Genomic DNA, 23,682 nt, shown 5'->3' with positions numbered 1-23,682 from the left:
GTTGCTACAGTAAACTTCAACACTTAGCACGCTGACGCTGTCCACCTTGATAGTCAAATGCATGCTTTGCCATGAAAAGGTTGTGGACTCCATTCAGCCTAAAATCCATGCTGGGCGACATAACCTATTTTGTTACCTGTTTCAGATGAATGGTTCAGCTATTTGCTTCATGTGCTAACTTGTCAGGTCTTCCATTTCACTCTCTCTACTCCTGCTTCCAGTATCAAGCTGATGTCTGCAGAGCTCTGAGGCTCTCCCTTTACTTAGAGCTATGTACAACACCTTCAGTCAAACCCACTAATTTCTTACAACCTGTGAGTATCAACCAGAAAGATCTGCAAAGTGAAGATTCTGGAAGGGCCAGTGGGAAGCTTTTGGGTTGTAGTTGTTTTTTGGTTGCTGCCTTCTCTCCTTATTGAATGTTAAAACAAAACACTGACTTTCACTGTGGCCAGTTTCATGAAAAGGGAGCAATATAAATATGCACCTGTCTCGGGTGGTGGTGTAAAAGTGTTTGAACATTGCAGTTATTTTGATGACTGAGTTCATAATGATGCAGTTTAGCAGCCAGGCTACCAAAATGTGCCACCTGTGCTGCAGCATTTTGGGGATTTCAGTTTTCTGCCAGATCAGAAAGGTTTTGTCCACATTGCAAAGAAAAGCGTGAAAGCAGATCCCCAAACTAACCTTGGGTATTTTTAATTTCTCATAATTGAAGTGGGAGGTAAATGCAGCTAACTGAAGCAGAAAGGATTGTGACTGGATATAGCCAGTCTGTTACAGCTACAGACAGTAAATATCTCCTTGCTTTCCCTACAGAGGATTGCGCCTCAGTCACATCTGTTTCTCCAGTCAGAAACCAGTCTGAATAAGGCCCACCTAGCACAGAAATTCCTTTATTATGTGTTTTGCTTGTTGCTGGATTCACTTTGACGATTTTCTGCATCTTCCAGTCTATCAATATGTGGCATGTCAGTTTGTGGAAAATTACAGTATCTGTATAGGATTAACTTTGTGCATGTTAAACACTCAAAGGATTTGTCTTCAGTAAGTTGTTGAGCTCTTATTTCTCTCAAAATCCATTTACTCAGAACTCTGATTGATCTAGCACATCTGAAATGACATGTTTTGCTCAGAACCTCTTATCATGATGTGATATCATGTCTTCTAAATGCCATACTGGGAAGTCCCATGTGCTACCATTCCACCCCCCTTGAAGCAGAATGCACAGCCTTTGTGGCATCTGAGTCAGGTTGCACATATGTAAAGCAAGTACAATGCATGTCCTTCCTCAGGGCTCCCACACAACCAAAGGGATGGCTGCATCTTGCTGGTGTCAAGGGAAGCTTTGGGGAACATCTGGGGAGAAGCAAAGGGGGAATGATGATGGAAAAGGCATGATTCCCAGCGTTCCTCCTCTCCCCTTCCTCCTTTTCCTGACTACAGCCACAGTTTAGCTGAATGTCTTGGGTGGATTGTTGAGGTCTTGCCTCAAGACCTCTCTCTTGCATCGAAAGTGCTTACTGCATTAGTCTGAACAGAGTCTTAACCTTTTGAAGGCATTGATGGGTTTACCCATCAAGTGTTTGATAAGGCGTTTTTGTGTCAGCATTAGAGATCACAAAGGTTTTCTTTTTCACAGGATAAAGATCTTGGCTGCCTTTGTTCCAATGGTGATCTTTGACAGAGCAAGTTTGTTAAAACCTAAATAGTGGTACATTAATAAGTGTCTGGTAGAAAGAACTGATAAATGTAATCAAACAGGTTTTAAGCTAAAGCTTGTAATTCAGTCTTCTTTTTTTCTTTCTTTTCCCTTTTTTTTTTCTTTAGAAAAAAAAAAGCACAAGAAGTACCATACTTATTGTGCTTTTTTATTGTCCAGGAATCCATTGGCAGCAACAAAGTAGTCCTTATGGAAACCGTTCTTGATTTCTGTTGTGACAGGGGTTTCCTTTGTAGCTGTTCTTGAAGGTGCTTTCCCGTATGTCTATAAAAGCAAAATCCAAAGTTAATACTTGGGTTTATTTAGTGCCCCCAAACACTACTTATGGTTAACTGCAAAATGGAGCTGTCTGGTTTTTGTTGACGCAGATGCATGTATTTGCTTGACTGTGTTACATGTATTATTTGCACTGCTGTAGGTGATATTACCTTACTAGCATTGCTGTATAATACTTCTTAACATCAGAAGAGATTTTAAGTCCTTTTCACTAAAAGATCTATGTATGCAGGCAGCCTGGAGCATTCCCTGCTAAAGAAGGTTGAAGTAAACAATACAGAGTTGCATGTTTTTTTTTTCCCCTGGGAAGGAGGTGGAGTCAAAAAAGGTGCCCAACAGAGCAAGGTCAGACCTCCTAAGTCCTGAATGTGGTACCTGACTTGCTCTGCCAAGCGCAGAAGAGTTGAGCTGCAATGGGGAGATCACTGCTACTGAATAACTGTTTTGCACACATTATTGTAGCTATCATTCTGAACTGATGTGTATTTTAATACAGACGTATTTTAAGTACTGAGGTGCTTTCTTACATGTGAGTTGATCAAGACTGCTATCCAAAAAGTTATCTCTCTTATCCTCCACTGTTGTCAGAGAGCTCTTGGAAGACTGCTTACCTTGATGTAGAAGTTTACGAAGAGAATGACCAGTGTGGCCATATAGGAGGACTGGAACATGAGGCAGCCGAATGGGAATCCACATGGCTTCACAGCTGCACTGAGTGTGTGCACAATAGTGAGCAGAAATTGGATCTGGGGAGGAAAGATCATGCATGAGGATCTGCTGAGAAAGGGTCAGTGCTAGCTAAATCAAATATAACAATGCTATCTAGTTCTTCTCTTTGGAAGCTTTGAATACTCTTGAAAATGGCCCCTTTCTGAACTTGTGACTCTATTGTGAGGGTTAAGTTAAAATGGCCCTCTTACGGAATTAAAAAAAAATTAATGGGCCAGACTTCTAAAAATATAAGTGTATAGGACTAGTTGGCAAAATGCAAGCTTTCTTTTTAAGAGGGGTTGTTCTATTCTCTAGACCTTGTCGTGCCAGCTACAGCGTTGTCTCTGTTAGTGCACAGAAACTTACAAAAATTTGGAAGACTCCAGACAATAGCTTTAGGAGTCTGAACAGAAAATGGAAATCCCAGGTCTGAGGAGAAGTTTTGCATTAATGCAGTTGAGATGGGGACAAATGAAGATGGAGAAGGAATTGCAGAAGCCTAGTTGTACTTAGGACTGTGAGCTGCAGCCCATGCTGGTGCATCTGATTCTCCCCAATCAGCTGAGCATGCCCTCAATCCAGTATGCTGAGATGCATTTCTAACAGGGCAGCATTTTTCAACTGTAGGGATGGTCTCACCTCAGAGAAGAGGCATTTGCAAAACACATTTCTACTCAGGTGTGTTCAAGCTCACTGCAAAAATCTTGAACTCCCATATAATATGAACAGCCCCCAAGATGAAAAAGTGAAAGGAGCTTTATTTCACATCAAGCCTTACATCTTGCTGATAGCAGCTTTTGATATGGCTCAGCTTTTTGGTTACAGCAACTGTTGGAGTAGACTTTAAGAAGTCACACAACTTCTGTCCTACACGATTTTGCATTTTGTAGTTGTACCACGGTGTGGTAGGTTAACCCTGGTTGGCCGCCAGGTGACCACCCAGCTGCTCTCTCACTTCCTCTCCTTAGTAGGGTAGGGGGAGAAAATATGATGAAACTTGTGGATTCAGGTAAGGGCAGGGAGGGTAATTGGTGAAACTTGCTGATTATAATCACAGGTAAAACAGACTTGACTTCAAGAAGATTAATTTATTGCCAATTAACAACAGAGGATAATGAGAAATAAAACTAAAACCACCTTCCCCTAAGTCTCTATTCCCCCCCCTTCCCTCTCAGTTGCTGTGCAGCATTTTTTACCCTTTATTAAATATAATATCACAGAGGTGCACCCAGCTTTGCTGATGGGCTCAGCTTTGGCCAGCAGTGGGTCTGTCTTGGAGCTGGCTCCGTTGACAATTTTTATAACTTTTTAATCAGTCCATTTGCCATGATTAAGCATTGTCCATTTTCTGTGCAAGAGATAAAAAATGATGGAATTCTATGGACTACAGACTTTCTATTTTATTGTAGAAAATATTTCTAAACATTATTTCCTTTATTAAGTTATACCAGGCCACACTAGTGACTTATTCTGTATGACAGCCTTGTTATATTTGAATTCTAACTGGCTGAATTCTGAAAATTACAATATTTATCATTAATTTTGCCTCTCTGGTGTTTTAAAGGATTTTTGGTGCTTAAATACGAGAGTAAAATAGATACATACCAATTGTGCCTGAGTGAGGTATTTCTTCCACCAGAGATACTTGCGCATAGAGGGGATGACTGACAGTCCATAATAAGAATACATAAGCACATGGATAAAGCTATTCAAAGTGGGTCCAAAGAAACCTATAAAAATCCATTAAGGAAAACATTAAGCCATTTGGAGATTACTGTTGTGAAGTCTATCGAACCCAAAATGTAATAAGGCAAAGGATGCTAATACTTCGGCTATTTCAGTATGAAATGTAAGACCGTATCAATCAGTTCTGGCTGTCCAGTAGCTCTACTACATGAATGAGATGTATTCTTATTTAAAACCAAACAAGCTCAAGCTGGTATTTTAATTAGTGATTGTGTAAGTAAAGTATCTTGCTAAAGCAGAATGTCAGATTGATGCATAAAGGAGTCAAACCTATAACATGCTATTGAGTTCCTTTGTTGTGATTGATGCTGACTTTACCAGGGTTATGACTTCCTCCTACATCTGCTTATGGAGTAGGTCTTGTATGTGATCACTCTTGTGTACTATAGTAGTGTTACTCTACCTGAAAGTGGTTTGAAGAGAAGTAAATGTGAGAAGCAGTGTCGGCTAAGTAGAAAATCTAGGGCCTAAGATATTTTTCGCCTGAACTTTTAACTGTGCTTTTAATTTTACTGCTGCCTGCAGGTGTTCAGCTGTTCTGAAAGGCTATGAACCTTAAAGGTGCTATCATATAGCACTGTGACACATTTGTTTTGCATGGTGATGTGATTCCTCCCCAGCAGCAGGTGACTTACACCCCAGGTAATTAAGCAAGCAGACTTACTTTGCCCACAAGGTATCCAGTTTAGAACACACCACCAAATGTTAAACATAGTGGCATGGTGATACACATGAAGGAAGGTGATCTGGCTGCTTTTCTTTCTCAGTACAAAGAAGATAGTGTCCATGAATTCAATTACTTTGGAAAAGTAATACCACCACAGCACCTTGGCTACCTGTACAAGCAAGAGCAAAGGAGCAGGAGATCAGTATCTAACCATAAAAGGACTTAAATATTGCTGTACTTCATCAGTCACTAGGCATGCAACTTCTCAAAATGCATTAATATCCTACTGAAGGAGGAGCTCAAGGTCTGGCTTAAGTTTTATTTTCCTTTTGAATGAGGCTGTTTATAAAAAACAGATGACTTTTTTAATGTGTCTGTATACATATATAGCTAAATTACATTTAAAAATACAAGCTTTGAGGAAGAGTTTTCTAATTGTTCTTTTTTTTTCTTAACAAAAAACCCCACACATTTGTATTTTTTATCTTCAGGGTTTTGGGGTTTTATTTTTTTGTTTTTTAAGGGTGCTACCATTTACACTTTCGTGGCACAGAACAGGTTTTGCTGGTGGCTGCTGCTTCTTAAATAATCCAAATTTGACACCCATTACAGTGGAATATATTCTCCTCTAGAGTTGAGACACTTTATCAGAGCTGAGGATATGTTCTAGAACAGTTAAAGGCAGTCAGTTAAAACAGAAAGGGGGAAAATACCTTTTCTTTGCCATGATACAGATAAATTTTGAGGGTTAGGGAAAGTTCTGTAAGTTAACCAGTCTTCATGCTCCTGAGCTACACTGTTATCTGGAAAGTAAGCCTGACATGGCGAATGAGAGAAGGTTAATACATGGAATTGCTGTGATGCTGAAATAAGGGTTGAAATCAGAGATGAGTCAAGCCAGCAGTGTCTGCTGTTTTCCAGAGCTGAGCTGGGCTTAAATCAATTCCCAGCTACAGCCCAACAAGTGCTATGCTTTAAAAGATTGATTTTTTGCTCTGAGTTTTCAGATGATCCATATACTCTGTCTCAATAGTCAGACAACAGTGTTTTCACCACAAATTTTGATATATGGCTTCCAAAACACTCCCTGTCATGCTTTCCATGGCAAGGACGCATCTATATTGATTAAAACCATGTTAAAGATGCTTCTGATAACATCCTGATAACTGTTGTGAACACAGAGGCATGTTGCATCAGCAACATGGAGAGCAGGACTGCTGTGTGTACTGGGGGCTGAACTGCTGCTGTGTCTTACCCGAATGTCGGCCTCCCCTGCACTGTGGAGGTTCTGGCACTGCAAGTTGTAGCCTCCTTCCCACGTGGCAAGGATGAGCTGGAACAGAAACCAGAGCAATTATGTTTATGAACAGGTGTAGTAGTTTTTACCCCTGTGTTTTTTCGGTGTTTATTGAAAAACGCAGCAGAGATGTACAGTATGATCCTACTCCTTTCATTGAACTGATGCTCTTAAACCAGACAACTTCGTAACATCTTCTGTTTTGAAATAGGAAAGGCATCAAGTTGTGTTGGAGATGCACACTGGAATAGTATATATTTTACATTTCTCTGGCTTTAGAGCCTTCAAGGCATTCATTAAAATCTCTTGTTACTTAATGCGTTGATCCTCACTCCAAAGCTCACACTTGAATATTGTATCTCTTCCCTGAAGCAGTATAATCAGAGCTTAAAACAGCTACTTGTGCAAAACTGTTCTTGAGAAAAATTCCCTGATGCCAAGCAAGCAAATGGAAGTCAAATCCAAAGTAGAGTAATGGGAGAAATATCTCTTTATGCCATACACATCTCTTTTGCCTACACTGTTAAATACAGGATGAAGTAGGGCACACTGGACATGGTGCTGGAGACATTAATAGACACAAAAAACATTTCTTAGATTTAGCACATGTTGCACTGTGTAGCAGACAAAGCAATGAAATGTCAGGCTACCCCACTGTGATGGAGCAGAAGCTTTCTAGAAAGTAATACGGTGGCTTTTGATGTAGCATATTTTTATGGTAACGACCACCTAAAAAGCATTCTGCAGCCTTCTCAAAATAGGGAGCATAATCTGCTGTCTGCAAATGCTGTGTAGAGTTCATTGTTTCTTTTTATTTTTTTAATATCTTTCTTATTGAATATATGAAAAGGGGTTTTGTTGTTTGTTTTTTTTTTTTGTTTTTGTTTGGTGGGGATGCAAACAATTTATGTTCTGGGGTTGGTCTCAGTCTCTACAGAGGATGCAGTAAGCGATGATGGGAGAAATACTTCCAAGTATTATGCTGTAAGCAAAATTGCAAGATGCTGTGAGAAGTGGGTTGCTTTCAACTCAAGGTTTTCTTCAGACTGAAAAGTACCCTCCTGTGTGTGCATGACATTCTATAAAAAAAATGAAGCAGAGATACTCTTGGTGATAAAACTGAATTAATTCCTTGAGTAAATACATTTAAAAAAGTATTATTGATATTACCTGGAGATTTATCAGATACCCCAGAATGCTTATTATAAATTCATCTTAAGAAGCAATGGAACTTGGAGAGCCAGAATCTACTATTTTTGTCCTCTAAATTGCAATTCTGTGATTGTCCCTGTAATTCCAACGTAGCTGGTGTATGTGGCCAAAATAACCCACAGGGATTGCAGAGAGAGACAAAAAGGCAATGAATGAGTGTTTTGCAGATAACTGCTATATAACAACCAAAAACAAACTCGCTCCTTTTAGGACCAGCCCTTGGTTTGGTGGATTCATCTACAGAGTGCGTCAGAGGGTCATCAAACCAAAGCGGGTGAGACCAGAGTCTAAAACCAGGTTAAACAACAGAAACCTAGCTAGAGATCCTTATACAAATGCTTGGTGCAGCTGAGATCAGAACTTGTCAAGTTGGCCTCTGCCTGGGTGTTGTGCCTGAAAACACACTGGGCTCGGACATGTGGGCTCCTCTCCTTTCCCCGCTGTGGCAGGCAGGTGGGAAGGGGGGGCATGGGTCATACCTCTCTGACTAACTTAACTTGCAGAGGTGCTGAAGAGAAAGGAATTAAATCTTGAGAAAAGCAAATTGCACCACTTCATTTCCCTATCACCTTTCAAAAAGCAGCTGAGTGGCAAAGGGGTCATTTTTGTTCCCAGAGTGGGGGGCAGAGGGCATGCAGTTCCCCAGCTATCCCTCCTGTGGCAAACCCTTGCTCCCCAGATCTGTGCCTGTGCTGTAGCTGGCAATAGGTACCAGCTTCATGAGGGATGGGGAGACATTACTGCATGGTTGCTGTTCTGGGTAGCTGCCACTTTTATGTACTCTCCTGCCTTGGGTGTACTCTCCAAATAAGAGGTGACTGAGCTGTCGTAAGAATACCGCTCTGACTGCAAGGTTTTCTTTAATTTCTTTTGTTCATTATTCCCTAATTCTGTACAATACCAGTTTTTGCAGATCACACTCTGTTCCTATTCCCCAGTTGTTTGATTTGGCAAAAGAGTTCCCTCTGATTTGTGTCTGTTTCAAGAGGCACAGCTTATAGTTAAGATCTCTTTTGACCATCTTAACCTTGCTCTTTCATGTCAGCTGTTCTGTAGCTCAACACTTCTTGTCTCCGTTGTAGGCACCTTACATACTGCTGGGTCTCTTTCGGGGAAAAGAGGAAAATCCACTCTGAGTTTTGACTGTTTTACTTTGCAAGCGAATTTTCAAGATGTCTGGTTTTTATTCTGCTAATAAAAAAAATAGTGGGGAAACTTGGAAGACTGTGTACATTTTGGGAATTTTGGTGATCCTAGGGCAAGACTTTCGTATTGGTTACCAATAATGTGTAAGGGCAACAGCTTAACCAGTGGTACCAAATGAGAGAGCTGCATGTCTGGAACAGAAGTTGGCACCTTGACACAAGATGTTCAGTTACTAGGTATCTTATTCTCTCATGCAGAACTCATATGTTACTTGTACTGTTTCAGTTCTGTTCCTTTTCATATGCTTAGCACTCTCACAACTCTGCAGAGCTGATGGTATTTATTAATCATGCAGAGAGGGTGCAACTGCATCGCGTATTAAAGAGATGAGAAATCCTCTCTTTCAAAATACAGATTCTCAAATCCAACTCTTTGAATGCTTTGCATTCTTGGCAGCCTATCCTGAAAATAATATTAACACACATTGTCCAAAGCTATTTGGAAAATCAGATCATGTCAAGAAGAAAGTGCTGCTTTGTGAGAAAATTCTGCTAAGAAGCAACATCCTCTCAATTAATAAAGTTTTTGTATTTTGCTGTTGCCCTAATGTTGTACTTAACAGATTACAGGTCTTATACTATATGTTACCTTCCCTCATCTACTCAAGTATAAACAGCATGAGGATTCACAACAGTTGCTTTCCTGCAGCAGTCCAAATCATGCACTTTTGGTTGGTTGGTTGGTTATTTTTTTAATGGGGAATCCAATTGTTCAGGATGAGAACTGGTTCCTCTGTAAGAAATCTCAGCTGGGGTGGGGAGCAGGCAGGCAGCCAAAATATGATGCCAAAACCTCTCACCTAGCAGACTAAGCAGCAAGAGCTTGGATCCAGGGGCCTGTGTCCTGCTTATTTCAAGCTTTTAGCCTTAAAAATCTCGTAGCTGTAGCTTGTTCCTGCATCTATCCCCTACAGGTAGGCTAGAAGGGAAAGCAATATGATTTCCTGAATAGATATTTCTATCTAACTGGTATTTTTCTGTGCTGTTTTGAGCTGTAGGAAAAGCTCTGTGCATGTTGGGCTTTCTCAGAGAGAATATGTCTGGAAGCAGCAAGGTGTTCCCCCATGTCCCAGGGCAGGAGAAAGAGGGTAAGGCACCAGCATCTGGGTGACTGGTCACTAGTGGTGTTCCTCTGGGTTCAGTTCTAGGGCTAGTGCTGTTTAATATGTTTATCAATGATCTGGATGCAGGAGTTGAATGCACCATTAGCAAGTTTGACGATGATACTCAGAGGATGAAAACTGAGAAGTAAGGATAACATGTCCAGCGTAGAATAACTGCAGGCAAGGACAGCAAAGTCAGCTCCTTAGCTCTCCAAACAAATTATTTGGTTAAGATGGAGGAACACCTGGGAATATTAATGCTGTTCAAAGTTACTACTTGCTCAAAAGAGATGTTTGCTTTTGTCTTTGCATTTCACCACTTCGCACTCAGTGACCTCTTGCTGTCTAGGATTTTTTCCTCACTTTTCCCTTCTTCCAAAAGGTAGAAAGGTGCATATGATCTCTTTTGTTTTCTCATCTCGTTCTCTTTGTCTTGCTCCCCTAAGTTTAAGACAGTCTTTCTGTCCTAGTTAAAGAATTTCTTCAAAGGGAACCTTCATCTCAAGCACCAGTCCTTATGGATCTAGTATAATTCTTTACTTCTCTGCTAATTTTATGTTTGTTAATTTCTGAGCAATTAATGAAGTAGTAAATAAGCATTTATTACAGTCTTAAAAAAATAATATCATTATGTTGAAGTTGAATTTCTATAGTAAAATTCAGTAAAATTCCAGGACAGTTCAAATCAGCTGGGATCTATGTCTTTTTTACCTTTCCTCATCACTTGTACTATTAAAACTTTACTTAGACCTTCCATTACTCAAGCTCTATCTTTTTAACACTTGTGCAGCTAGGAAGCAAATTTTTCTGATGCCAACCATTATAATGATGGAATAAAACTGAATTTAAGTGCTCTATTTTTTTATTTGTTCCTTCCCCCCCCCCCCCCCCCCGTTATTCTAAATCCAGGTATTATACTGGGCTTTCTAGTAATTTGTGAGATGCAATCGCAGTTGCAATGTGTAGGGCAAAACATGGTTGTGACATATTGTGCTTCTGACCTTACCCTGCTGTCAGAGGATACAGAAAAGGTAATTCTGGTACTCCTGAAAAGCCTCACATTGTCTTGGTACCTATAGATTCACAAATTATGACTATAATTTAGAAATTGGACTTATTATGGGATGAATTTTCAGCTCCTATAAACAGGTAAAGTGAAGGTATTTTTCGTTAAATATCCTGTAAGGAAAAAATCTTTCCTTCTGGCTTCGCTAAAAATGTAGTGGGCTTGCAATACTTGTTTGGTTCTGCTTTTTCTCTTTTGCCTTGAATCATGGGGTACTCACATGCAAGTCCTGCTTCCCCATGTGGATGTTACAGAGTGCTGTTACAGATGCTTACAGATCCTATAGGTGTAGTAAGTATGCGAAGCTACCTGGGGATACAGGCAGCTTGAGACATCAATGGCACATATCTCTAGATCTCCTTTTTAATCTGACTCAGATGGTGCCAGTGTTCTGGTTTTCTCAGTGCCTGATTGACAAAAGGGCTTGAGTGAGACCTTGATGACTAGCTGAGATTTAATTTAAATAGGGCAGAGGTGATACTTACTGCTGGGGAAAGCAGCCTAAGACTATGGTAGAGATTATGTCTTTTCCTATTAATGAGGGAGAGTAGCCTCACCTGAGTAATTTCACAATTCAGAGATCAGCACTGGCCTCTTTTATTTCCAGTTGTAATTTATCATTGGAATTGCAAAAGTTTTAACCTGCGGTGAACTTATCTTGGGCTCTGGTGCCTCAGACTGCATCCCTGGAGTATGGTTTGTGAGGTAACTTGCATAGGAAATAATTTTAAAATGTGCAAAGATCTGATTGCTTTTCACAGTTAGCTGGTTTTCTGCTCATAGTCGATATTTTTAGGATTGTAGGAGGATATCTGTGTAGAGGAAAGGCATAATTTTATTCAGTGAAATTACAGAAAGTTTTATTTTTATTGAAATAAAAAGGTGGTGCTTGTTTTTTGTTATGCAGATTTTTTGCAATGTTACTAGAAATTGTTGGATCAGTAGACTTGACCTGGGTCCGTGAACACTTAGCAGTATGGAAGAGTACACAACCAGTAACAAACTTCTGATGCAGGTTTCTCCTGTAGTACAAGGGTGGCAGGAACTGTCTTCTGACCCCTCAGCAGTGCACATGCAGCCTGCATAATTTAAGCACCGGACTTGCATCTAAGCTTCACGTACATAAAGGATTGCTTTTTCCGTGCTCAAGATCGGAGCATCCCGACATGTAGGAAGTCAAGGAAGAGGGCCAAGAGACCTGCGTGGCTAAATAGGGGTATGCTCAAGTGGAAGAGGAGAGTTTACAGGTCATGGAAGGAGGGGCTGGCCACTTGGGAGGAATATAAGGCTGCTGCTAGAGGATGTAGGAAGGCAGCTAGGAGGACTAAGACCTCCTTAGAATTAAACCTGGCGAGAAGGGTCAAGGACAGCAAAAAGAGCTTTTTCAAATACATGGCAGACAAAACTAACACCAGAGGCAATGCAGGCCCACTGATGAATGGGATGGGCGCCCTGGTGACAGAAGATACAGAGATGGCAGAGTTACTGAATGCCTTCTTTGTCTCTGTCTACTCTGCTGCAGGCAGTCCTGAAGAGCCCTGTACCCCTGAGACCTTAGATGAAGTCAGGTCAATGGAGCGGTTTGCTTTAGTCGATGAGGAATGGGTTAGAGACCAGTTGAGCAATCTGGACATCCATAAATCCATGGGTCCAGATGGGATGCACCCGCGGGTGCTGAGGGGACTGGCCAAAATCATTGCTAGACCACTCTCCATCATCTTTACCAAGTCTTGGGAAACGGGAGAGGTGCTGAGGACTGGAGGAAAGCAAATGTCACTCCAGTCTTCAAAAAGGTCAAGGAGGATCCGGGTAACTATAGACCGGTCAGCCTCACCTCCATCCCTGGGAAAGTGATGGAACACCTAATCCTTGGTGCCATCTTAAGGCATATCAAGGATAAGAGGGTTATGAGGGGCAGTCAACATGGCTTCACCAAGGGGAAATCATGTTTGACCAATCTCTTAGCCTTTTATGAGGAAATAACACGGTGGATGGATGATGGCAGAGCGGTGGATGTGGTCTACCTTGACTTCAGCAAAGCATTTGACACAGTCTCCCACAGCATCCTCACAGCTAAAATGAGGAAGTGTGGTCTGGATGATCAGGTAGTGAGGTGGACTGCGAACTGGCTGAAGCAGAGAAGCCAGAGAGTTGTAGTCTATGGGGCTGAGTCTAGTTGGAGGCCTGTAACTAGTGGAGTGCCTCAAGGGTCAGTACTGGGACCCGTATTATTTAATATATTCATCAATGATTTAGATGAGGGGATTGAGTGTACTATCAGCAAGTTTGCTGATGACACTAAGCTGGGAGGAGTGGCTGACACGCCAGAAGGCTGTGCTGCCATCCAGCGAGACCTGGACAGGCTGGAGAGTTTGGCCAGGGAATAACTTGATGAAATATAACAAGGGAAAGTGTAGAGTCCTGCATCTGGGCAGGAACAACCCCAGGTTCCAGTATAGGTTGGGGAACGACCTGTTAGAGAGCAGTGTAGGGGAGAGGGACCTGGGGGTCCTAGTGGACGACAGGATGACCATGAGCCAACACTGTGCCCTTGTGGCCAAGAAGGGGGTGGTTAGTAGGTCGAGAGAGGTCCTCCTTCCCCTCTACTCTGCCCTGGTGAGACCCCATCTGGAATATTGTGTCCAGTTCTGGGCCCCTCAGTTCAAGAAGGACGGGGACCTGCTGGAAAGAGTCCAGCGCAGTGCAACGAAGATGATTAAGCGCAGTGCAACGAAGATGATTAAGGGAGTGGAGCATCTCCCTGATGAGGAAAGACTGAGGGAGCTGGGTCTCTATAGTTTGGAGGAGACTGAGGGGTGACCTTATTAGTGTCTATAAATATATAAAGGGGGAGTGTCACGAGGATGGAGCCAGGCTCTACTCAGTGGCAAACAATGACAGGACAAGGGGTAATGGGTACAAACTGGAACACAAGAGGTTCCACTTAAACTTGACAAGAAACTTCTTCTCAGTGAGGGTGACGGAACACTGGAACAGGCTGCCCAGGGAGGTTGTGGAGTCTCCTTCCCTGGAGACATTCAAAACCCGCCTGGACACATTCCTGTGTAACATTATCTAGGTGTTCCTGCTCCGGCAGGGGGATTGGACTGGATGATCTGTTGAGGTCCCTTCCAATCTCTAGCATACTGTGATACTGTGATACTGTGATAAAGACATGCTCCAAAACCAAGTGCCCCACTTCTCCATTATATTCAATGGGGTGAGAGGTAAGTGCTTTTGATGGCTTCAAGAAATCTATTTGCCTGACTCAGAATTCTAATAAACTACTCCTCTGGAAGGCCTTCAAAGCTACTGAACTTGACACAAAAATTCTGAGACATCTCAGTAGGATGGGGGCAGCTGGGCAGAGCTGTTTTGCTTTAGACCTTGTCCTTTGTATCTGACCTTGTGCTAATGGCACATCTTAGTTGTCCTAGAGCTGTTCCTGCTTTAGGGATTGGTTGACCTCAGAGCTCATGGAGCTAAAATTGGCACCCAGATACTTCATGCACATGGTGCAGTGCATGGAGCTCTGGCTCAAAAGAGGATTCTGCCCTTCCAGACTTAAAAACAGGCTGTTTGTTATGACTCCTCAGTGTAACCTTTGTCTTCTTGCCTTGAGGTTGTACAAATCAACTGTAGTCAAGTGACAGGTAAACTAGGTCAGGAGATGAAAGTGAGGGGATAAAAAATTGCAGCATCGGTACCCCCATCAGCTGGTTTACCGTGTTTCTCATTTAAAGCCATAACACAGGCCAGACTGCATTTGGAGATACACCCTTTCTTTTGAGCGAGGTATTTTTTTCTTTTAAATGTCTAAGAAGCCCCCACTCCATTTTGGACCTATTACAAGAAAAAGTGTGTTTTATAATAACCTTACAAACAAAACTAAGAATAGGTAAGAACAATTGTAACAACTGTTTGGGTATCTTTTTGGTGGTTCTTATCTATTGCAGAGCTTATTATTAAGTGATAAATCTCTCTTACAGAGACCAGAGGGGTTCAGATGCACTGGGAGGATGATGGAATAAGACAACTGTTACAGATGTCTCTAACGAGGAATTAATCTGGAATCACACTCACTGGAGGGATCAGCTGTGTTTACATAAGAAACCACCATTGCAGAGTGCTTTAAACATAGGTAACTCTTGCCTTAAAGAGCTCACAGTCCATAAAAGACAGAGGGAATAAGGGCCGCAGAGAAGCTTCAGAAACGAGATATTTTGTAATGTTGAGTCACCATAATGTTACTCAGTACTGAAGAAGATTTCCATTTTCCCATTTGCCTGTTTTCCTTAAAAAAGGATGTGCAAGCTACCTCAGTCACATCTGCAAGTCTTAACTTCCATTCTGCTCCTTCATAGGAGAGGCTGTGATAGGAATCAAGCAAGTAGACTATGGAAAAAGACAGAAACACTATTATGGAAGTGTTTTACACAGCGTAAAACTAGCCTGGCCGGCAGTCCAGAGCTGAGAGTGAAATCTGCAGTAAACCAGTTGGCAGTGCAGATCAGTTCTGAGGTCCCCTGGGTTCCCAGCAAATACGGAATGTGGAGCTCTGAGCCACTGCCAGCCATGCCCAGCTGCAGCCTGGGAGGCAAAAATCAGCAGTCTCCAGCTAGAGAATCGAGGTCTAAAGGGACTAATCTGATCAGTAACACAACTCAGCAATTGTCTGCAGCAAAGTTAGCCTCAGGAAGGACAGGGTAGTCCCTGTGCAGAGGCACAATTCCTTCAAGGATGTGAAGGTGGCAAAAACCAGGTTTGCTTGATTCACATTAGTGAGACCTGCTAAAATTCTTTCTGTTCATTCATTTACTAGTGGCAAGCCAAATCAGCCTGCAAGGGGAAGGGATCAGTAGTTTTGTTCTCAGTTAATCCTTTTTGCCAAGTCCTGCTACTGAAGGCTTATCTGTATACCTTCCAGCAAAATAGGGATTTAAACATCAAAGTGCTAATTTGAATTCTGGAGGACAATCAGTACGGAGTCATCAAACCTTCAAGCAATTGTGCTGGTTTCTCCTCTGCTCTGGCCTGATCCTGCGCTCTCAGACACCCACAGCAACTGCTGAAGCCGGCTGGAGCTTTGGCAGGACAATGCTGAGCATTGTGTAGCTCAATCAGTCCTTTGCACAAAGGCACAAACCTAAAAAGCTCTGCTGCCTTTTAACCAGTCACCTGGTGTTTAGCTCAAATAAATTTAAAACTTGAAACTTCTGGGGTCCTGTTTGGCTTCTGCAGTTTCTTGTCTGACCAACAGAATAGTCGGTCCTTGTTTTTCTCATGGAAGCTGCTCTTGTGGCCGGGAAGCCAGGGAGCAAGAAGTGCATGGAGGCTGTGCAGGCAAAGCAACAATGTCAGCTCACACCTCCACAGGTCACACCATGAAATCGAGCACATCCTTCAGCCAGGGCTTCTCATGGCTGGGGTCACTTTTTAAGCCAAGTCAGAAAATGTCTTGTCAGGTTTCTCTTTTAGTGCTGCATTTTTGCTTTTTAGGGCTGCAACACTTTAATATTAAAAAGCACAAGGCTGAGAGTGGGAATCTCCCAAATAATATCAAAATAGTGACTTTTGGCTTCTGCTCCTCACTGGGTAGGTGAAAACACACATTCTTGCTGAGGAGCACTATTTGAGTCCTCTGCTGTTGCCAAATAATCAAATGATTCAAACCTCTCTTCAGGCCCTGGATGGATCCTGATTTCTGTGAGCGTGTTTCTTCCTGATAAGTACTTAGGGAGTAATCTGTGTGACCATATTCAGCTTCCAAGTCCCACAGCGCCTGCTTTTGGCTGAAGTGGCAGGTTTTTAACACCTCTTACTCTCTGACCATATGAGGAAAGCTTCTTAGTTGGGGAGCAGAAAGATGACATTGAATTGTCAATGCCATAAATAAATCAGTACTTACTTTCATCTATACATCTGCTCATATTCAAGCTTGGACATTTGTACATAGAAAAATCATTCCGTAGGCAGTCATATGAATAAAACCCAGTTCATGAGGGCTGAAGAATGAGGTGCATGTAGGCATGTTTGAGCAGAGTGACTGCTGCAGATTCAAATTCATGCTTGTAGACACTGGCCTGGACAGCTGTAAGCTGTCCCCACATGTGGACCGTGGCTCAGAAAGAACAGTTAAAGCATTCTGAGATGTAAGCTGAGAAGCTACAGTACAACTCACTGTCCAGTTGTGAAGGGACTTTTCTTGATCTTATATGTGCTGTTGATGTTATATTTCCCAGAAAGACTATGTTGCTAAGATATTCCTGCTAAAAACTGTAAATTGCTTACCCTCCTCAGGCATGTTTCATGGAAGAACGCTTACCTCTATGAGCATGTACAAGGAGAGCAGTGTAATCCCAAGGTTATATACAATGAGGTGAGTCCTGAGAGAGAAAGGAGGCCTATCCTTCATGAACTTGGTGCCCAGCCATATGCACAGGAGGTATGCTCCAGTAAGGAAAAAAGTGGGAAGGTAAGAGTCCAAAAGGAACCATCCTCTAACCCTGGGATCTGAAAAGAAACACATGATGCACGCAATTAGGAAGGCTATGGTAAAGTATGGATAAAATAAGGCAAATCACGTTATGATAAAAAAATCTGCTAAAAGTGTGAGAGGGAATCTACCATGCTTTGGTTGCAAAACTTATTTGTTTCTTTTGCCTCCCCAAAACTGCATACTAATTCAGAGAATGTGTGCTGAAAACTGCATGGAATCCCCTAATGATTTAAGGTCACTTAAATCTCCTTATTTGAACAGGAAAGAGAAAATAAAAAGAAAACATTCCTATATGCTTTTTAAAATGTAATTTAATGTTTTAACTTTATATTTAATGAAATCATATCTTAATCTGCTCAACAGATAGCTTGTGAGTAGTAGTCAATAAAAGTATGCATGTAAAGTTGTTAGTTCATATATTACTTTAATTCTTCATTTGCAGAATTGAATGAAGATATATAACATTTGCTAAAAAGCATTTAGGGGGGTATTTTTCAAAAACATGAAATATGAAAAACAAATGGCAAATGTTTACTTTGGCTATCGGAGATCTTTGTTAAGGCAAGGGCTTGCTTTCTCACAGTTTCTGTTCCATTTGCCTGGCCCTGAAATGAAATATTAAGGTCAAATCCTGTTTGCCTTATTCACACGAGTAATCCCACTGGCAGTAATCACATAGTTCAGTGTATATGAGCAAAGCCTAATCCCATATGCCAGTCTGGAGGCGGCACTTTGTTGTCGTATGAACAAGTGGATATCATGAGAGAAAGGAATGTTTTCTTTCTTTCCTTCCTTTTTCTTTTTTTTTTTTTTTTAGATGGATCAAAATTTAGAGTTAGTATTGCAGAATATCCATCTGCAGACATTTGTCTATGAAAGGAACAAAGAGCATCATGGCTAGCTTTTCATAAAGGTTACTTTATATCTGTCATGAATCACGGAGTAAATGAAGAAATAAGTCAGTGAAAAGCTATTGTGCAGGTCACAGTAGCTCTTTCTGCTCTTAGAAATTATTTTAAATTACTTGTTTTTTACAAAGACCAAGGTTATGTTAAAAATTGTAAAAGAAAAGTTATTCATGGTGCATGAAAAAGAATTATTATTTTTCTGCCTCTGTTGAATTTGGAAAGGACTGGGCAATGGACGATGCAAAAAACCAAATGTGCCCAAGCAATTTAACAAACTGTGGCTGATTGCAATTTTGCTGCACTGCATTCTTTCTGACTATTCTTTCCTTGGAAAAATACGCATGTATGTAAACTGAGATTTTAAGTGAATTGGAGTAATCTGCTTATGAACCACACTATGAACATCAACTCTCTTGCTCATTACAGTCTCCTTCCACTTCCCACCATGACTCCATTGCAGTAACACCCATCTGTTGAATTTGGGCTCCGCATGGGATGTTAGCTCCTTTGCAGGAAATACCTCCAGCCAGACCTAAATTACCATGAAGTGCAATACTCTCCTGTTCTTGACTTTCCCTTTTGGACTACCAAAAACCTCTAAGAGAGGTGTAGAATTTAAAGCAGCAATGACAACACAACCATCTATTACAAAGCAGGAATGGAGAGGAAAGGGTATGTATTTCAAAAAAAGTTATTAGAAGAAGGAGAGATCACAAGCATTTCTGTTGACTGACAGTTTGATCTCCATATTTGAATTACTGTAAAGGTGCACTGTCAATAGAAGAAAGGATTATTTTTACAATACTGGACCCATACAGCATCTGAACTTGAGACCAAGGCAGTGAATAAAGCCAAAGTGGGAAAGTGCTGGACTGCAACGGGGGAAGAAGCACGTGCCCACAACTCACATTGCTCTGCAAATAAGTTCATTCACAGTCATTGGCCATGATGTGCCAGACCCTTGGGGTGAAATCTTGGCTCCTTTGAAATGAGTGGCAGGCCTCCCAGGCTCTTTAAAGGAATCGGTGAAGTTTAGAAACATTTGGATTCAAGTTTCTGTATAGCTTTGGCCAGTTGGCGTCTGAGTAGATTCAGATCTTTCTAGGTGCAAAGGGTAAATGGTTTTGAGCCAATGCCTTGTTACTGTTCATACTCATGTGAGGGGTACTTATAACTTTATCATCACTTTATTAAAATATATGTATTACTGATGTTCTGTTTCTTTCAGATAAAACAAGCAACCAATTAGCTAGATTTAGTTCCTGCAATTCAATATTCCTTAATTTTTCATAACACCGAACAATACTCTGCAGATGAAGGCGACCCTGGAAAAATGCTCTCTTACAGAACATTATTTCACTCTCTCTCATTTTGCCTTGAGCCTAGGTAATCTCCTATCCAGAATAGTGTGGACCAACACCAAAATATTAGACTCCTTCTTACTGAGAGATGCAGTTTCTGTTCCCTGATCCAAAGAACTTGGTCTGGTAGTTCAAAAGCAAATATTGAAGTACATTTATGTACAAAGTTCAGCTGAAACCAGTGAAAAAAGGCATAAAATATGCCTACATATAAATGAAATTCAGATCTTTGGTAGTACACCCCTTCTTCTAGTACTGCCATACTGCACCTGGTGTTTGCCTGCTATCACCAATGAAAGCAGAGATTGCCTCTGAGAACTAGGGTGTGGCTTTCTATTTCTTCTCCTGCTCTTAGCCACACCTGGTAATGACTACACATAGTGTAGTTCTTGGGTACGGGTACCATATAGCCGCATTTCAGGAGTTATTACCTAAAATATAAACCATGTGATTGTTTTTTAAGACAGGTAACTGGACCAAATAATAACTGGGTTATGAATGAGAATCAGTCCCAAACCAGATCTTCCACTTTCAGAAAAATCCAGGCTTTCCCTTTTTTTTTATCTACATTAGGATGCAAAATTGAAATCCTTTGACATTCTTAGAAAGAAAGGACTCCCAAATCTAGTGATTTCTAAGTTAAAAAAAAAAAAGAAAAAAAATCAGCCTAACTTCTTTCACCTTCAGTATAATCTGTGAGTGGTTTTAATTTCTATTGCAGGTAATACGTCAAAGAGTCAACACAAAAATCTATTGGCTTTCTATAAATGCATTGCATTCATAGATTTCCCACAATAATGGTGTGTTCTTGTAAATACTGTGATTCTGCCTTGTCCACATTTTTCTATCTGAATAATCTCTCAGTGAAGATTTTGATTGCTTCTACTTATTGGAATATTTTTGAGTGGTAATCTGGATAGGTATTATTTCCTAGAAGGGCTATAGGTGGAGCAGCTTACCTCGAGGCCCAAACATATAGTCCACAAACTCATTTACTTCCCGGTCAAAAGCTTTCAGGCTCTCCTAAAAAATAAAAACAGGCTATGTGACAAAGATGTTATCTCTTAGCTCACATAGAGAATACAATTAAAACAATCTAACAAAGAGCATGTCATGCTCAAATATTTCTACAGTACACAACATCATCCTCCACTGAAAAAAACCCAAATCTCTTTAAAAATTAATTTAGAGCAGATTGTGGTCTAGGTAACAATAAAGGCCTTGTTACTGGAAATTGTCCAAGCCAGAACACTTGAGGAAGGGAAGCTGACGTTTTACAAATGAGTAAGAACAAGTATCACAGCAAACTCATCTGTTACGGATGTTGTTTTTACTTCAAAGCTGCCTGGTTGCAACCAGTTCAGTGACAGCGCATCAGCTGAATATCTCAATGCTTTACACTTAAAGAAGGAAACCTTTGGGGTGAGCCAACTGAGATTTCTCTAAATCAGGCACTGAGCTCTTAAAATAAAGTCTGTAACTGAACCCAGACCTCCAGTAATGAAGTTCAGGCGATGTAAGGAGGGAGGGAGGAAGAAGAGGGTTACATTACAGAGACTTTGTGTTTTGAGGTCAGTGAAGCTGCTAAGCTGGCAGGCTTAGCAAGTTTGTGCTTGTGACTGAGTTGGAAGCCAAGCCATGATCAACAGAGTCTTTCCCTTACTCGGATGTGGTGGCCTCTCCAAAAAATTTCTTCCCAGACTCCAGTCCTGGGCAGTGGCTTCCTGCATGGTGGTGCCTGAACAACTCTTTGCCACAAGCCTGAGGTCAGCCAGGCTCTTCCTCTGCTTCTTCCAAAAATGCCCTCCTGTGCTTGATGAATCAATTTCAGCACTGAGCAAATACAGCCAAGCTGAGAAGACAGACACGGAGTGACACTGAACATCTCCACAGCACAAGAGCTGCCAAGGGCTGTGTGTGCCTCTGAATGACAGGTATCTCCACATCAGCCTGGGCTACAGTCACCATTAGCAGCTCTGCTTCATGAGTAACCACATTTGCACCCTGGCAGTTCCAGTCCTGACTTCTGCATTCCCCAGATGAGGCTGGGTTGTGGTCTGCACAGTGAGAAGCTCCTGGTGCTCCCAGAGCCATTGTGCTTCTTCTTCTCCTACTTTTTGGTCCTTAGGATGTTCAAAATGGACACATGTGCGAATACACGGCAGCAAGAGGTTTGTGTGAATTTGTGTGAATGTGACGCATTTTGTGCAAATACATGGCAGCATCTCAGGCTATAGAGATCTCTCTCTGCAAGATGGTGCAGTGTTCATCTTATCTTTAAAAAAAGACAAAAAAAAACAAACCCAAACCTAAAAGTATATCTATAGAGAGCTATTTAACACAAAGCAAAGGAATTGCTCTGAAAAAGGAAAGAATAAAACATGATATTCATAATACAAAAATATTTTTCATACTTTGCAGCACTGAGGAAACTAAAATATCTTTTAGGAAGGGGTCCTGACTCCTGCCCCTGAAAAAAGGTATTTTCTCTATATGAGACAGTTTCCTCCGCAGCCTAAGGATGACTCTGTCGTAGGAAGTGGCTCCATTTCCAAATGTGGGACCTGTGCAAAAGATCTGCTTCCATTTTGACTTCCTGGAACTATGCAGTTTTTCTGCTATTATTTCATGATGATGGTACTGCCATTTGGGGAATGCCAGACAGCTGTTTGTCTATGATATGTCTACCTGCTGCATTAATTTGAAAGGGCTACCCCTGTGCTTGATGGTTTTGCGGTGAGACTTAACACACTGGTTTAGGAAAGACACACTTATGGATTCAAGTGACTTCCAGGAATGAGCATACAAAGCTACTTGCTTTCATGCTTATATAAATAAATTTTACATATCAAGAACAAAGTAATAAACCATGTATATTCCTTTTATATTAAAATACTGCAGAAAAATCTGTTCTCAGCTGCATTGAAATAGCCATTAGGGTCTGAATTCTTCTAACAGATGGAGGAATTAGAATTGTGGAATAATTATTAAGGAGAAAAAGCAGAATAAATACTTAAAGAACTAAATCATAGAGTCAAAGAATCATTTAGGTTGGAAAAGACCTTTTAGATCATCAAGTCCAACTGTAAACCTAGCACTGCCAAATTCACCACTAAACCACATCCCTAAGCACCATGTCTACACATTTTTTAAATATCTCCAGGGACAGTGATCCTACCACTTCCCTGGGCAGCCTGTTCCAACGACTGATTATGTTCTCAGTGAAGAAGTTTTTCCTAATACCCAGTCTAAACCTACCCTGGTGCAGCTTGAGGCCATTACCTCTTGTCTTATCACTTGCCACTTGGGAGAAGAGACCAGCCACCTCCTCTCTCAATCCCCCTTTCAGGCAGTTGTAGAGAGTGATAAGGTCCCCCTTGAGCCTCCTCTTCTCCAGACTAAACCTCCCAGTTCCTCAGCCATTCCTCATAAGAGTTGTGCTCCAGACCCTTCACCAGCTTTGTTGCCCTCTCTGAACCCGCTCCAGCACCTCAATGTCTCTCTTGTAGTAAGGGGCCCAGAACTCAACAAGGAATACAGGCCAGGATGCTGTTGGCCTTCTTGGCTGCCTGAGCATGAGCTGCTCATGTTCAGCTCTGTCAATCAGCACCCCAAGGTCCCTTTCCACCAAGCAGCTTTCCAGCCACTCTTCCCCAAGCCTGTAGTGTTACATGGGGTTGTCGTGACCCAAGTGTAGGGTCCCTCACCGACCCTGCTGAACTTCATACAGTTGTCCTCAGCCCATTGATTCAGCCTGTTGAAATCCCTCTGTAGAACCTTCCTACCCTCAAGAAGATCAACGCTCTCACCCAGCTTGGTGTCATCTGCAAAATGCACCAAGATTGTTTTTTTGTGTAGGTTACTGTTATCACTGATCCGGCTTGTGACAGTTGACCTCTTAGACCTGG

The 23,682-nt window shown here is 41.5% G+C and overlaps 1 protein-coding gene across 1 annotated transcript in view; it reads right to left on the bottom strand.

The window, feature by feature from the left end:
* Window positions 1-617: 617 nt before the first annotated feature.
* ELOVL2 (ELOVL fatty acid elongase 2) overlaps window positions 618-23,682 on the bottom strand; it is a 42,504-nt gene continuing 19,439 nt past the window's right edge. Inside the window, exons 2-8 of the mRNA XM_057399254.1 lie at window positions 20,734-20,797; window positions 17,332-17,519; window positions 6,379-6,456; window positions 5,121-5,292; window positions 4,316-4,440; window positions 2,611-2,745; window positions 618-1,987 (exon numbers count right to left, since the gene is read on the bottom strand). Coding sequence (XP_057255237.1) covers window positions 1,859-1,987; window positions 2,611-2,745; window positions 4,316-4,440; window positions 5,121-5,292; window positions 6,379-6,456; window positions 17,332-17,519; window positions 20,734-20,797 — 891 coding nt within the window. The 3' untranslated portion in view covers window positions 618-1,858. The remainder of the gene's footprint in view (window positions 1,988-2,610; window positions 2,746-4,315; window positions 4,441-5,120; window positions 5,293-6,378; window positions 6,457-17,331; window positions 17,520-20,733; window positions 20,798-23,682) is intronic.

This window comes from Pezoporus wallicus, unplaced genomic scaffold, assembly GCF_028554395.1.
Source record: "Pezoporus wallicus isolate ANWC-B61680 ecotype Strahan unplaced genomic scaffold, APGP_CSIRO_Pwel_v1 contig_818, whole genome shotgun sequence".
Taxonomy (NCBI): Eukaryota; Metazoa; Chordata; class Aves; order Psittaciformes; family Psittacidae; genus Pezoporus; species Pezoporus wallicus.
Note: the sequence above shows the minus strand (reverse complement) of the source record. Positions and strands in the feature narration are given on the sequence as shown.